At 39.4% G+C, this 12,475-nt stretch overlaps 1 protein-coding gene across 1 annotated transcript in view; it reads left to right on the top strand.

Moving 5' to 3' along the window:
- ALDH1A2 (aldehyde dehydrogenase 1 family member A2) overlaps positions 1-12,475 on the top strand; it is a 116,301-nt gene that overhangs the window by 84,667 nt on the left and 19,159 nt on the right. The window contains exon 8 of the mRNA XM_069098148.1: positions 10,716-10,818. Coding sequence (XP_068954249.1) covers positions 10,716-10,818 — 103 coding nt within the window. The remainder of the gene's footprint in view (positions 1-10,715; positions 10,819-12,475) is intronic.

Below are 12,475 nucleotides of genomic sequence, written 5' to 3'. Positions count from 1 at the left end.
GTCCAATGGTTCCAGCATTCTAGATTTGTCCTTAGAGATGGGAGCAATGAGGGAAGAGGTGGGGTAGGGTACAGCTATTGCCCTTACTACCACACTTGACCTCTAGTAACACTTTCATCACCTAACCCTCAGTTTAGGTCCAAAGGAAAATCCCTTTTGCTCTTAGTTTAGCTGAGGCAAAGTTGGGATTTTCTAAAAGTTGCTTTACTAGGCCACTAGGGTAAAATGAAAGGATAATAATAACATTAACAACTACTCTATGTAGTGCTTTATGACTTGCAAAGCACTTTCTTCACAACAGCTACCACCTTGTGAATTAGATAGTGCAAGAACTGTTGTCATTGGAATGAGTTTACAATGCCTAAATGTCTTATCCTAAAGTAATTATAGTCTAGTGCTAGACTGGATTAACTAACACAGCTTATAGGATATCCTGTCCCCATTTTTGGTTCCCTCTGGGGGAAATGATTCAAGCTTGCTCTTCCCTATCCCCAAAGATTTCCCTCCTTGATGAAAACCAACGACTTTATCTCTTGTTCCTGGGCTAGGCAGCCATGTGACCTCAATGAGAGATGGCAGCAGGCCTGGAGAATTACATTAGCTGTCTTCCAAGGCCAGAAACAAACTTTCTCTCCTTCCAGCTTTAAAACCTGGACGTTTTGTCAGACCCCTACTCAATTCTTACCTCCAGTCTACAGAATGCTTCTAGTTGTCAGCTCATTAACAGTACTGGGTTGATGGACATGACCTGAGTTCAGTGAATAATCATGCTATGGCATAGTATAAAGGATATAGGACACACAAGGCTTGGATTCAAATCCTGCCTCAGTCATTTGCTACCTCTGTGGTCTTGGGCAAGTCATGTAGCTTCTCTCAGCCTCCATTTCCTCACCAGAAAAATGAATGGACTGAATGAAAGGTCTCCTACCTTCCAACTCTCAATTCTATGATTTTCCAGCTTAGGTTGCTAGTCCCACCTGCTTCCCCAGGTTCTCTCTGATAACTCAGGTGATATACCCTACCATCTGGAGAAGGACTTTCCCATATCCTACAATTATAACTTAAAGAATGGGGACTTCACCTATGATTCCACTGATGACTGCTTGATCAAGTACCACCAGCTTATCATGGGAGGGGGCGGCAATTGGGCATCAGAATATTCTTAACGTTATTCTTGGTTTTAAAAAATGACTAGCATGCTCCTTGACTACTCTCTCTATTTTACCTAATATCTAATCAATGGTCACATCCTATTGTCTCTACCTTCGTAACTTCTCTCATATATGCCCCCTCACTTCTCTTAACACTACCATTGTCTTGGTGCAGACCCTTATCACCTCATGCCCGGACTCTTGCAGTAGCCTACTAGTGATTCTGTTTTCCCTAAGTCTCTCCCCACTTCAGTTCATTCTCTGCTCAGCTATCAAAATGATCTTCCTAAGCCTCAAGTTTGACCATCTCACTCCCTCCCCATTCAGCCAACCTCAGCTCCCTAATACCTCCAAGATCAAATATAAAATCCTTTGTTTGGATTTTAAAGCCCTCCATAAGCTGGTCTCTGTCCACTTTTACAATTTTCTTATACTTTACACACCATGGTGTGCTTTGGGATCCAGTGACACAGGCTTTCTTCCTGATCCTCCCCTAAGATATTACATTACTCAGCTGAGTTTCCTGGTTGACCCTGACAGAACTCTGTTCCTCTTCATCTCTGCCTCCTACGCTTCCTTCAAGTCTCAGTTCAAGTCCCATCTTCTACAAGAAAGGTACTTTTTCAGTCCTCCTTAACTCATTGTATTCTCTCTGAGATTGCCACCAATTGATCTTCTGTAGATCTTGTTGGTATATATTTATTGGTATGTTGTCTCCCCAATTGGATAACAATCCCCTGGAGAAGAGGGACTGGTTTTTTTTGTCTTTGTACCCCTAGCACTTAACGCTGTGCCTGGCAAATAGCAGGCATATGGTAAATGTAGATTGACTGACTGACAAAACAAAGCAATAATTTCATTCACAGGATTCTAGTGTGGAGGTAGAGGGGACTTTAGATGTTATCTAACCCAGTTCTCTCATTTTATAGATGAAGACATGAGAGATTGTGATTTGCCTAGGCTACCTAGATAATAAATGACGGAGGCAGGATTCAAACCCAGATCCCCTAACTTTAAATCCAACACTCTTTCCTTGTCATTTTATGGCCACCCAATTTGTTTCTCTCTTGCTTTCACCTCAGATAATAATTTTGGTACCAGGATCATCAAAGGACCATGATTATTGTCTCAATAGTTTCCTCACTTTGGTGGTTTTTAAAGAATCTCTTATTAGTTTTGGAGTCCTTTGCAAAGCACTCCTCAACTTGCTTTTTGGCAATCTTTAAAACTATTTTCTAGTTTCCATCTGATCTGCCATACTTTTTTTGTTGTTGTTTTTCTGTTCTCAGTTGGACTGTTTTTCCATTTTTTGAAAGATGACTTTTTCCTTGAAAGAATCATAAGCTTTGGGGTTTCAATTAAGCCCCTTTGAACATCTCTTTCCCCCCTCCTGGCATGATAGATGACAGGAAACTCCGGGGTCAGTTGAGTCCTGGACCATTCACCTCCTTCCTTTGCCCCCAGCAGCAAACATTTATGGATGATGATACATTTTCCCAAGAATATCTTGACCTTTAGATCTGGAAACTTGGAACCCCATGGTTAGACTCATGGTACCTTATCCCTTTATCCACAAAAGTTGGTTCAGTTCTAACCCATATCTGGTGTTAAGAACCAGAGGACAAGCTGGGGCTTGGCCTGACCCTAGGTCCTAGATTGGTTCCCATGTAGGACATTAAGGACAGTCATACTGTACCATTTGTTCCAATTACTTACTAACAAACTTGAATCTTAAAGTATTCCTGGAACTAGACAAATCTACAAAGTGTCATGCAGACTGAGAATGACCTGAATTGGTCCAGACTTCCCAGGACCACTTTAGACTATAATGACTTGCTCCATCCATAATTTCTCTTAGATTAGAGCTAGAATTTGCCTTACAAAGTTGGACCCATGAGCTATTATTTAAAAAAAAATTATTTCATCTACATTTATCAAGTATCAACAGACAAACTTTTAAATAAATATTATTTTTAAATATTATATTTTAAACCAATAACTCCAAAATAGTTATTATTTCTTCAGTAATTTGATAATCATTGAGCATGTTAGTTCTTTCCTTTTTTTGGTGTTGAGTATAATAGGAATATTTTCATACTGATAGGTCTTCCTCCCCAGCCCCCATCCACTTTTTAATATTATTCTCAAGTTATATTTATGGTAGTAGGATCACTGGGTCCTATGATATAAATAGATTTATAGGCCTGGTTTTATATTGCCATATAGCTTTCTAAAAATGATTGTATTATTCACCTAGAAATTTACCCCCACAATGTTTACTAAAAAGTCAGCTTCCAGGGAAAGTCTGGCAGAAAACTGAGCCAGGAAAAGTATTATTTTGGTATTATTCTCCATTCTCTGATTAACAGGAGCTGAGCAAGCTTTTTGTATAGCTATTACAGCCACAAATAAGCCCTGGTCTATATTCCCAATGCCTAAAATAAATCAGTTTATAAAGGAAATCAAACAGTGGCCTAAATGAATGCCAGGCAGCAATTGAAAGAGAAATTTAAAATTAACATAATCAATAGTAAATGTTCCTTAAGAACCTACTGTATACAAGGCACTATACTAGACTCTTATTTTTCCCTAGCATCTGGCTTTCTTAGGACCGAAAGCAAAATATAATAATAAAATAATAACTATTATATAATGTAATAAATAATGTATATTGTTAAAATAATAAAACAAAATTTAATTTTTAAATGTCAGAATGTTGTAGTCTACCTAGAAGACTGACTTGATTTTTTTCCTCATTCATTCCCATATAGCAGCTAGGTGCTACAGTGGTAGATAGATCACTGGGCCTAGAATAGGGAAGAACTTAGTTATTACCTATGTGACCCTGGACAAATGTAAAATACAGACAAAATAGCACCTACTTCCCAGGGCTATTGTCCTGGGTGAATCAAATGAGAGATTTGTAAAGCACTTAGCATGGTCCCTGACACATTTTTATTGTTGTTTAGTTGTGACCCCTCTTGGGGTTTTCTTGGCCAAGATACTAGAGAAGTTTTCCATTTCCTTCTCCAGTTTGTTTTAGAGATGAGGAAAATTGAGCTAGATAGAGGTTAAATGACTTGACCAGGGTCACACAACTAGTACGTGTCTGAGGCCAGATTTGAACTCCTGGCACACAGTAGGTGCTTAATAAATTCTTCTCTTTCCTCATTTTCCCTCCCCCCCCCCACAATTAGTCTTGTCCATTGGACCTCTTAACATCCCTCCCAACTGTTCCCTTTTCTCTACTCAAATCACAATCACTCACATTCAGGCCCTCATTAATAACTCTCTCCTGGACTACTACAAGTTTCCTAGTTGGTGTCTCTATATCTAGTCTCTCTCCAATCCATCCTCCAAATAGCTGCTAAAATGATATTTCTTAAACTTTAGGTCTGACCTTGTCAGTTCCTAGGGCACAATAAGTTTTAATGTTGCCTCTCTCATGAAATACAAATGCCTCTGTTTGAGATTTAAAACCCTTCAAAATTTGGCTCCAGCCTATCATTCTAGTCTAATTTCATGACTCCTCTTCATGCACCCCATAGTCCAATTTACCTGCAAAGTAGAATTATGAAGAGAATATTGTGAACTAAGGCTATGATGACAAGTTGGAGTCACACTATAGAGGGAAGGCCTTAATTTAACAAACAAAGCTTTATTTTTTTTTCTAGAGACAATAGAAAGCTCCTGAATGTTTTTGTGTCCTTGTGTAATAAGATCAAACATGTACCTTGGGAAGATTTTGTAAGTATATATGAAGGATATAAAAGAGAGGAGAAACTGGAAACAGAGAGACCAGTTAGGAGGTTGCTACAAAAGTCCAGATAGGATGCATAAGGTGTGTGTAGTGGAAGAGACAGATGGGAAAGATATTATAGAAATGAAATCGAAAGGACTCAGCAATTAACTGGACATAGCAGGTGAAAGAGCTTGAAGATTTGAATACAAACGAGGTTTTAATTGAAGATATTAAGTCTTGGTGATTGGAAGGATTGCATGGCTTGATAATGTCTAATACAAATAGAAATGGATCCCTGAGGGGCCACAAATTGACTTAGAAAACTATAAATTGACATCTATATTATATTGTATTCTTATTTATTTTGTTAATCTTTATTTTGACCTCTTTGAGTCTCAGTTTCCTTTTCTGTAATAATGGAAAGACTGGGCTCAGTGGTTTTGAAGATTCCTCCCAGTTCTAAATGTTTGGTGCTATGAATGCTGGGAAGAGGGAACAGTTGGTGGGGTGGAGAGAGGCCACTGAGATAGAAATGAGTTCAGCATTGAATAATGTTGAATTTGATTTTTTTTTTGGCAAGGCAATTGGGGTTAAGTGACTTGCCCAAGGTCACACAGATAGTAAGTGTTAAGTGTCTGAGGCTGGATTTGAACTCAGGTCCTCCTGACTCCAGGACTAGTGTTCTATTCACTGTGCCACCAGCTGCACCTGAGTTTGATATTGCAAGACTTCCAGGTGTAGATCATAGTAACAGCTAGCATTTACATAGTGCTTCAATATTTGCAAAATGCTTTACAAATATGATCTCATCTTACCCTCACAACATTCTTGGGAGGTTGATGCTATTACTACCTCCAATTTACAGGTGAGAGAACTGAAGCAGATAGATGTGAGTGAAGTGACTTGCCCAGGGTTGCACATTTAGTAAATATCCAAGGCAGCATTTGAATTCAGATCTTCCTGACTCCCAGTCCATCAGTCTGTCTGTTGTACCACCTAGCTTCCTTAGATGTTCAGATGCATAAAATCATTTGACATCAATAAGGGATAATGCTCCTGATCATTTTTAAAGTCATTTTGAAATGAGGAATTGGTCTATAATGAACAAAAGCATTCTTAGTTTGTGCCAATCACTGTGCTAAGGGCTGGAAATACAATATATAAGCAGAACAGGTCCTGCCTTCAAGGTACTTCCGCTCTAATAGGGGAAGTGGCAGCCAGGGAGGTGCATTTAGGTCTAGAAAGTAACAGGATGATGAGGCAAGTTTTGGTTGACGAGCCCTTTCTAGGTGCAATGATTTCAGTTTCTCAGAACCATAAGTAGAAGTGACACGGTGAGGGAGAAGCAGGGTGGTGGTGTTCTTTGATCTGGCCCAACTGGCCTTCTCTCTGCTCCTCACACACCACATTCCATTGTCAGTCTATGCCACTTCCCTGGCCATAGACCATTCCTGGCACCCCCCCTCCCCTCCCCAATCATACTTCCACCTCATGGAATCCTTCTGTCTCTTTAACACCAGTAGGATCAGGAGTGACAACAAACATTTTTGAGACATTATTAACTCAAAAAGTAGTCTTTCTACTTGTTATTTCATGAACTTTCTCTACATTGTTGTTATCAACATTCCCTAGCATTCTAAAGACTTTTCAAATAATGGAAGAAATAAATCACATGGTTCCACCTATAAGGACCATATGTGTCAAAGAATGCATATGCCTAAAATGCAGCTTATGCATCATAATCTGCCTTCATACACACACACACACACACACACACACACACAGAGTTCCTATCTCCCCATTAGAATGAAAGCTCCACGTGAGTAGGCATTGTTCTTTTCTTTGCACCTGTATCCCCATCAGCTATCCCAGTGTCAAGCATACAGTAGGTGCCTAATAATACTTGATGACTGATTGAATGATGGAAAGATAGCATCTGGAGTGAATGATTGGACAGGGTGTGAAGCATGGTGAGGTCCCTTTATTGAAGGCTGTAGAAAGGTGTTTAAAAATAGGCCTGGCTGTTCTCTCCACCTGAACCTTATAAAATCACTTCCCAGCTCTGACCAGTGGCCTTCCTCAGCACACAGAGAGAGCCTGGGAGACCGAAGTTACTCAGAAGGACCAGCAGTCACAGCTGATGGGGCTACCTCTGACTCCTACTTCCAGCTGACATGGAATCGAGCCCTTGGTGTCCTAATTGCCTTTTGGTGTCTTTCCCCCTTTTAGTGTTATGACCTTCATCCAGTATAGTCTCTTGCAAGATTGTCCTGTAGCTGCAAAACAGAAGGGCTAAATTCCCCCTTCTCCCCCATTTGTGCATATCCTCCTTTCTCTTGGCACACATGCCCATTGATATCTTCCTTGTCAGGAGGCCCCTTTCTAGGCAGAAGCACTGACTTTCAAAGGAGTTTGCAGTGAGGCAGAAGCGATAAGAGGAGTATTGTTTAGGGGAAGAAAAATCTGACTAGTGGACTGGAGTGTCCCCATTAGCTTCTGATTTCTCACTGTGCTAATTTGGGCCATGGCGTGCACGCCAGCTACTTGGAGAGAAGATCACTCAGTGTTCAAGGTACCTGATTAGAACCCCTCCTCCCCTCCTCTCTTTCCTGTTCATTCCAGCTATGAGAGTAAAACAGCCCTCCTGAAATTGACTCCAGCTACCCTCAATCTCTTTCTTTACAAGTGCCATCTTTCAATGCACAGGGATGCCCCTTCCCCTTCTTATCCCACCATCATTATCTCAAATGTCTCTCCCTCTTCTCCCTCAGACACTTAGTAACTGGGTGACCCTAAGCAAATTGCTTAACCCTGTTGGCCTGTTTCCCCATCTGTAAAATGGGGATAATTATAGCACCTACTTTCCAGAGCTGTTGTGAGGATAAAGTAAGATAATAATTGTAAAGCACTAAACACAGTGCTTGGCACATAATAAAATGCTAGCTATTATCATTATTATTCTGTTACTAACATTTTTCATAATCCTTTGAACTTTACTCATTCTCTTTTTGTGTGCTTTTCCTTGCCTAGTTTGTATTTGTATATATTATATAGGTACTTCATGTCTTCCCCAATAGAATATTCTGCTTTCTGCCTTGAAGACAAAAACTGCTAATTTTTGTCATTGTATCCTTAGAGCCCAGGACAGTGTCTGGATTGTAGTGACTATTATTAAATTTTTGTTGATAGATTTATTTATTTAAAATGTTTTATTTGGGTATATGCAGAATACTTATTATTTAACAGTTTTATTTGGATTACAATCAGTAAAGATTCTGAGCCTTAATGGTATATAATGTAGACAAGCCAACATGGTACTATAGCATCATATTTTTTTCTTCTTTTCCTTTTTAAGATGTGCTGCCATCTATTTATCTTCTAATTTTAGCATAATTATTTCTTCTCCTTTTTCTACTTCTTCTTCTTCCTCTTCCACCTCCTCTTCACCATCACCATCATCTTCTTGTTTTTCTTCTTCTCCTCCTCCTCCCTTTCATCATTTTCTTCTCCTCTTCCTCCTTCTCCTCCTCCTTGTTCTCCTTCTCCACCTCCTCTTCCTTCTCCTCTTTCTTCTCCTTTTTCTTCTTCTCTTCCTCCTCCTCCTCCTCCCTCTGTCTCTCCTTCTCCCATCCCTTCTCCCCTTACAACTACCATTTTGGAAGCCCTGTTGTAACAATGCTAGACATGTATAGACTTGCCAACAAATTGATATGATAGCATAATTTATCTTCTCTGCCCTCATCTAGTAACCCACATACCACCATAGGATTTAGAGCTGAAAAGGTAATGATCTCCAATCTCGTCATTTTATAGATAATGAAACTGAAGTCCATAGAAGTTAAGCAACTTATTCAAGGTCACATAAGTAATAACAATAGGTGCCATTTTTATAGTGTATTCAAGTTTGTAAAGCACTTTACATGCATTATTTCACTTAAAATAGCAAATAGAACCTAGATCCTCTGAATGAAAAGCCAGTGGGCTTTCCCTTCAGACACTCCCAATTTATCCTTTATATAAATTGTTTGTACATGGTTGTTTGCATATTGTCTCTCCCCATTAGAGGGGATGCTCCCTGAGAGCAGGGACTTCTTTTGGCCTTTCTTTGAACCCCCAGTTTTAGCACAATGCCTGGCACACAGTAAGCATTTAATAAATGCTGGTTGACTGAGACACTGCCTCTGTTTGCCTTAGTTTACCTCTATCCCTTTTCTCTTTGTTACTCTGCTCATTTGCGTCCCTCTTCTGAGTTTCCACCACCACTAACTCCTTTATGTTTTCATTCTTTCTTGATTCTCCCAACTTTTATTCCCCAGTACCTGAAAGATTTCATTTTTCTAGTCTTTTGGTCACTGCCCTGACTAAGCACATCACTCATTCACTCATTCAGGCTTTATTTGGAGTTTATGGCTACTCTTTTGCAAACTCTCACATTCAAATCCATTTCTAGTTACTTGGGTCAGATTCTGTATAAGTAGAATAGGACTGTATAAGTAGAATAGCCCCACAGCTGTCTGGAGTGCTTTAACACAGACCTATCTAGAGGCAGGAGTTACATTTGATAACCACTTTCCAGTCTTAAGATTATATTAAAAGAATCGCATATTAATATGTGACTTAAAAAACATTAAGTTTTTTGATGTCTTTCATTTTTATATCCAGCCATTCCTGATTATACTTCCTTTCCCTCTCTACCTCTCAACCAGGAAGCTATCCCTTGTAATGGTTAGTCAATAAGCATTTATTAATCGCCTATTATATGCTAGACACTGTGCCAAATGTTGAGCATAAAAAGAAAGGCAAAAACAAACAAAAACCAGTTGTTGCTGTCATGGGATTTATGGTCAAGTGGGAGAGACGATATGCAAATAACTATGTACAAACAAGATATTTTTCTGTCTATATGATCTATTGGAAATAACTTCAGAGGGAAGACATTAACATTAAGGTACATTGAGAAGGGTGGATTTTACAGAAGGTGGGAATTTAGCTGGGAGAAGGAAAGCCAGAAGGCAGAGATGAGGAGGGAGAGCATTCCAAGCATGAGGGATAGGAAGTATAAAAAAGAAAGACATTCATGAAGTAGGGAGATGGAGTGTCTTGTGAGAGGATCATCAAGGAATCCAAGACCAACTTTCTTTTTATGACTGTGTATGCAACATTATACACCATAGTATTCTCCTGTCCCCAACCCCCAAGGAAAAGAAAAGTTCATTTTCTCATTTCTTCTCTGGGTCTAGGATTGCCCATTTTAATTACACAACATTGTGCTGTCTTTTTAATTAGTTTGTTGTAATACCAGTCATTTTCAAAAGAACACTTGAATAGTGTGTTTTACATCCATCCATAATTGGACATGTAGTTGCTTTTGATATAAAATAGAGAGCAATTTGGCTTTCTTTAAAGGCCAAAATCTGAACACCAAGGCCATGATCCAAGTTTAGAAATCTCACTGTGCTAATTTGGGCCATGGTGTGCATGCCAACTACTTGGAGAGAAGATCACTCAGTGTTCAAGGTACCAGATTAGAAGCCCCTCCCGTCCTCTCTTTCCTGTTCATTCCAGCTATGATAGTAAAACAGACCTCCAAGATATTTCTGCAGACCTTAAAGACCTAAAAACAAACAAAAGCAAAACCATCCTTTATTGACAAGTTTAGTATCTTGTTTACTGTCTTCTTCTGGGCAAGGCCCTGTGAGCTATCTCTGTATTACTTCATCAATAAGTCTTCAATACACAATTATTTACTGCTACAGCCTACTTCTGTCCATAGCAGGCGTTGGCTGCTAACTCTAACCTTTCTCCATTTCTTTTCCTTTCAGGTTGGAAAACTGATCCAAGAAGCAGCTGGAAGGAGTAATTTGAAGAGAGTAACTCTGGAGCTTGGAGGGAAGAGTCCCAATATTATTTTTGCAGATGCTGATTGTAAGTCATCTGCAGATCTTACCCATTTCCCAGGATAGTTATATATGGGCTCTCCTCTCCTCTCCTCTTCTCTACTCTCCAAGTAAGAGAGTGATGGGGGCTCTTGGGAGTTCTGGCCTTGGTCAGGAAAACTTGGGGTCTGCCTCTGACATTTACTAGCTGTGTGGCCATGGGATAGTAACTTACTTCCAAAATAAGTCTCAGTTTCCTCATCTGTAAAAATGAAGGGGTTGAACTAGATGACCTCTGACATCCCTCCTAGCTCTAAATCTATGAACTTGAGGAGGTAGAGAGCACTATCAGGTAGGGGGAATCACAGAAGAAAGCAACCCCTGAGTCAAGTCAGGAAGCATTTATTAAGCAAATACTATGTGCAAAGCACTGTACTAAGCGCTGGGTATATAAAGATAGGCAAATGACACTACTTGACATCAAGGAGATGAGAGAGACAACATGCCATTATGTACATGTAAGATGTACATACAACATATATACATTGTAAATGAGAGGAAATATCTGAGATTAGGCACTATCAGTGTAGGAAGGGGGAAGTCAGGGAAGGAGATTAGAAAGGCTTCATACAGAAGGTAGGATTTAAACTGAAACTTGAATGAAGCCAGGTCGCTCTACCTCTATGATTCTATCAGGGATAGATTATAGAAGGTCAGTCAGTCGATCAGTAAACATGAATTAAGCACCTACTATGTGCCAATCACTGTGCCAAGGACTGAGGATACAAAAATAGGGAAAAGTCATACCCTGCCCTCAAAGGACTCACAATCTAATGAGGAGGAAAAGACCACAGGCAAAGAGACCATTTAGGAAGCCCGACAAGTAGTACTGGGGGTGATATAATGTGATTTGAGGGAAAGGAACAGAGGTAGCTGAAAAATCGACTTCTAGATATACTTGAGGTATCAAATCAGATGTAATCGAATCAGATATAATTGATTTTCTGCAACTCATTGTCATAGGAACTTTGAAAAATGGTCAAGTGAAGTCTCTTGGCTCTGAATCACATGACATTTAAACAATCCTAGATCACTGAGGACCCTGCTTTATTTTCTAAGCCACTCCAGGAAAGGAGATTCCCCAATTTCATCTTTATGCCTCCTTAGAGCTGAAAGGGACCACATATACCATGTATTCTAAACTGTATCAGAATAAGAGTCCCCTTGACAGAATCCTCAACAGATGTTCCTTGAGCTTTCTCTTGAAGTCCCATCATTAGTAATGAGGTGTTTCATGACTCCTATGGTGGCCCATTCTTTTAGATAGCCCTAATTGTTGGGGGATAGTTTTAATTTATTTCAAAGCCACAATCGGCCTTTTTTTTTTTCAGCTTCTACTAATGTTCCTAGTTCTATCTTCTGGAATCAAGAAGAACAATTTGAATCCCTTTTTTTTTCACATGGTAGCCCCATTTAAAAAAAAAATCTTCAGTTTTACCAGTGGGTTTATGATTTTGTAACTGATATAGTCATAGGATCACAGATTTAAAGCTAGAAGCTGGGGTATGCTAGAGACCACTCAAACTGGCATGTGAGAGTTGATTATTATATTTTCAGTATGAACATTTATACCCTAAAAATCAAAATGCTACAAACTGGATATTGATTTAGTGTTTGGTTCATTTCTAGACTTATGAAAGTGATGG

Source organism: Petaurus breviceps, unplaced genomic scaffold (assembly GCF_028583685.1).
Source record: "Petaurus breviceps papuanus isolate PSGF00001 unplaced genomic scaffold, PetGlider_PUasm1.0 37, whole genome shotgun sequence".
NCBI lineage: Eukaryota > Metazoa > Chordata > Mammalia > Diprotodontia > Petauridae > Petaurus > Petaurus breviceps.
This window is presented reverse-complemented; position numbering and strand designations above follow the sequence as displayed.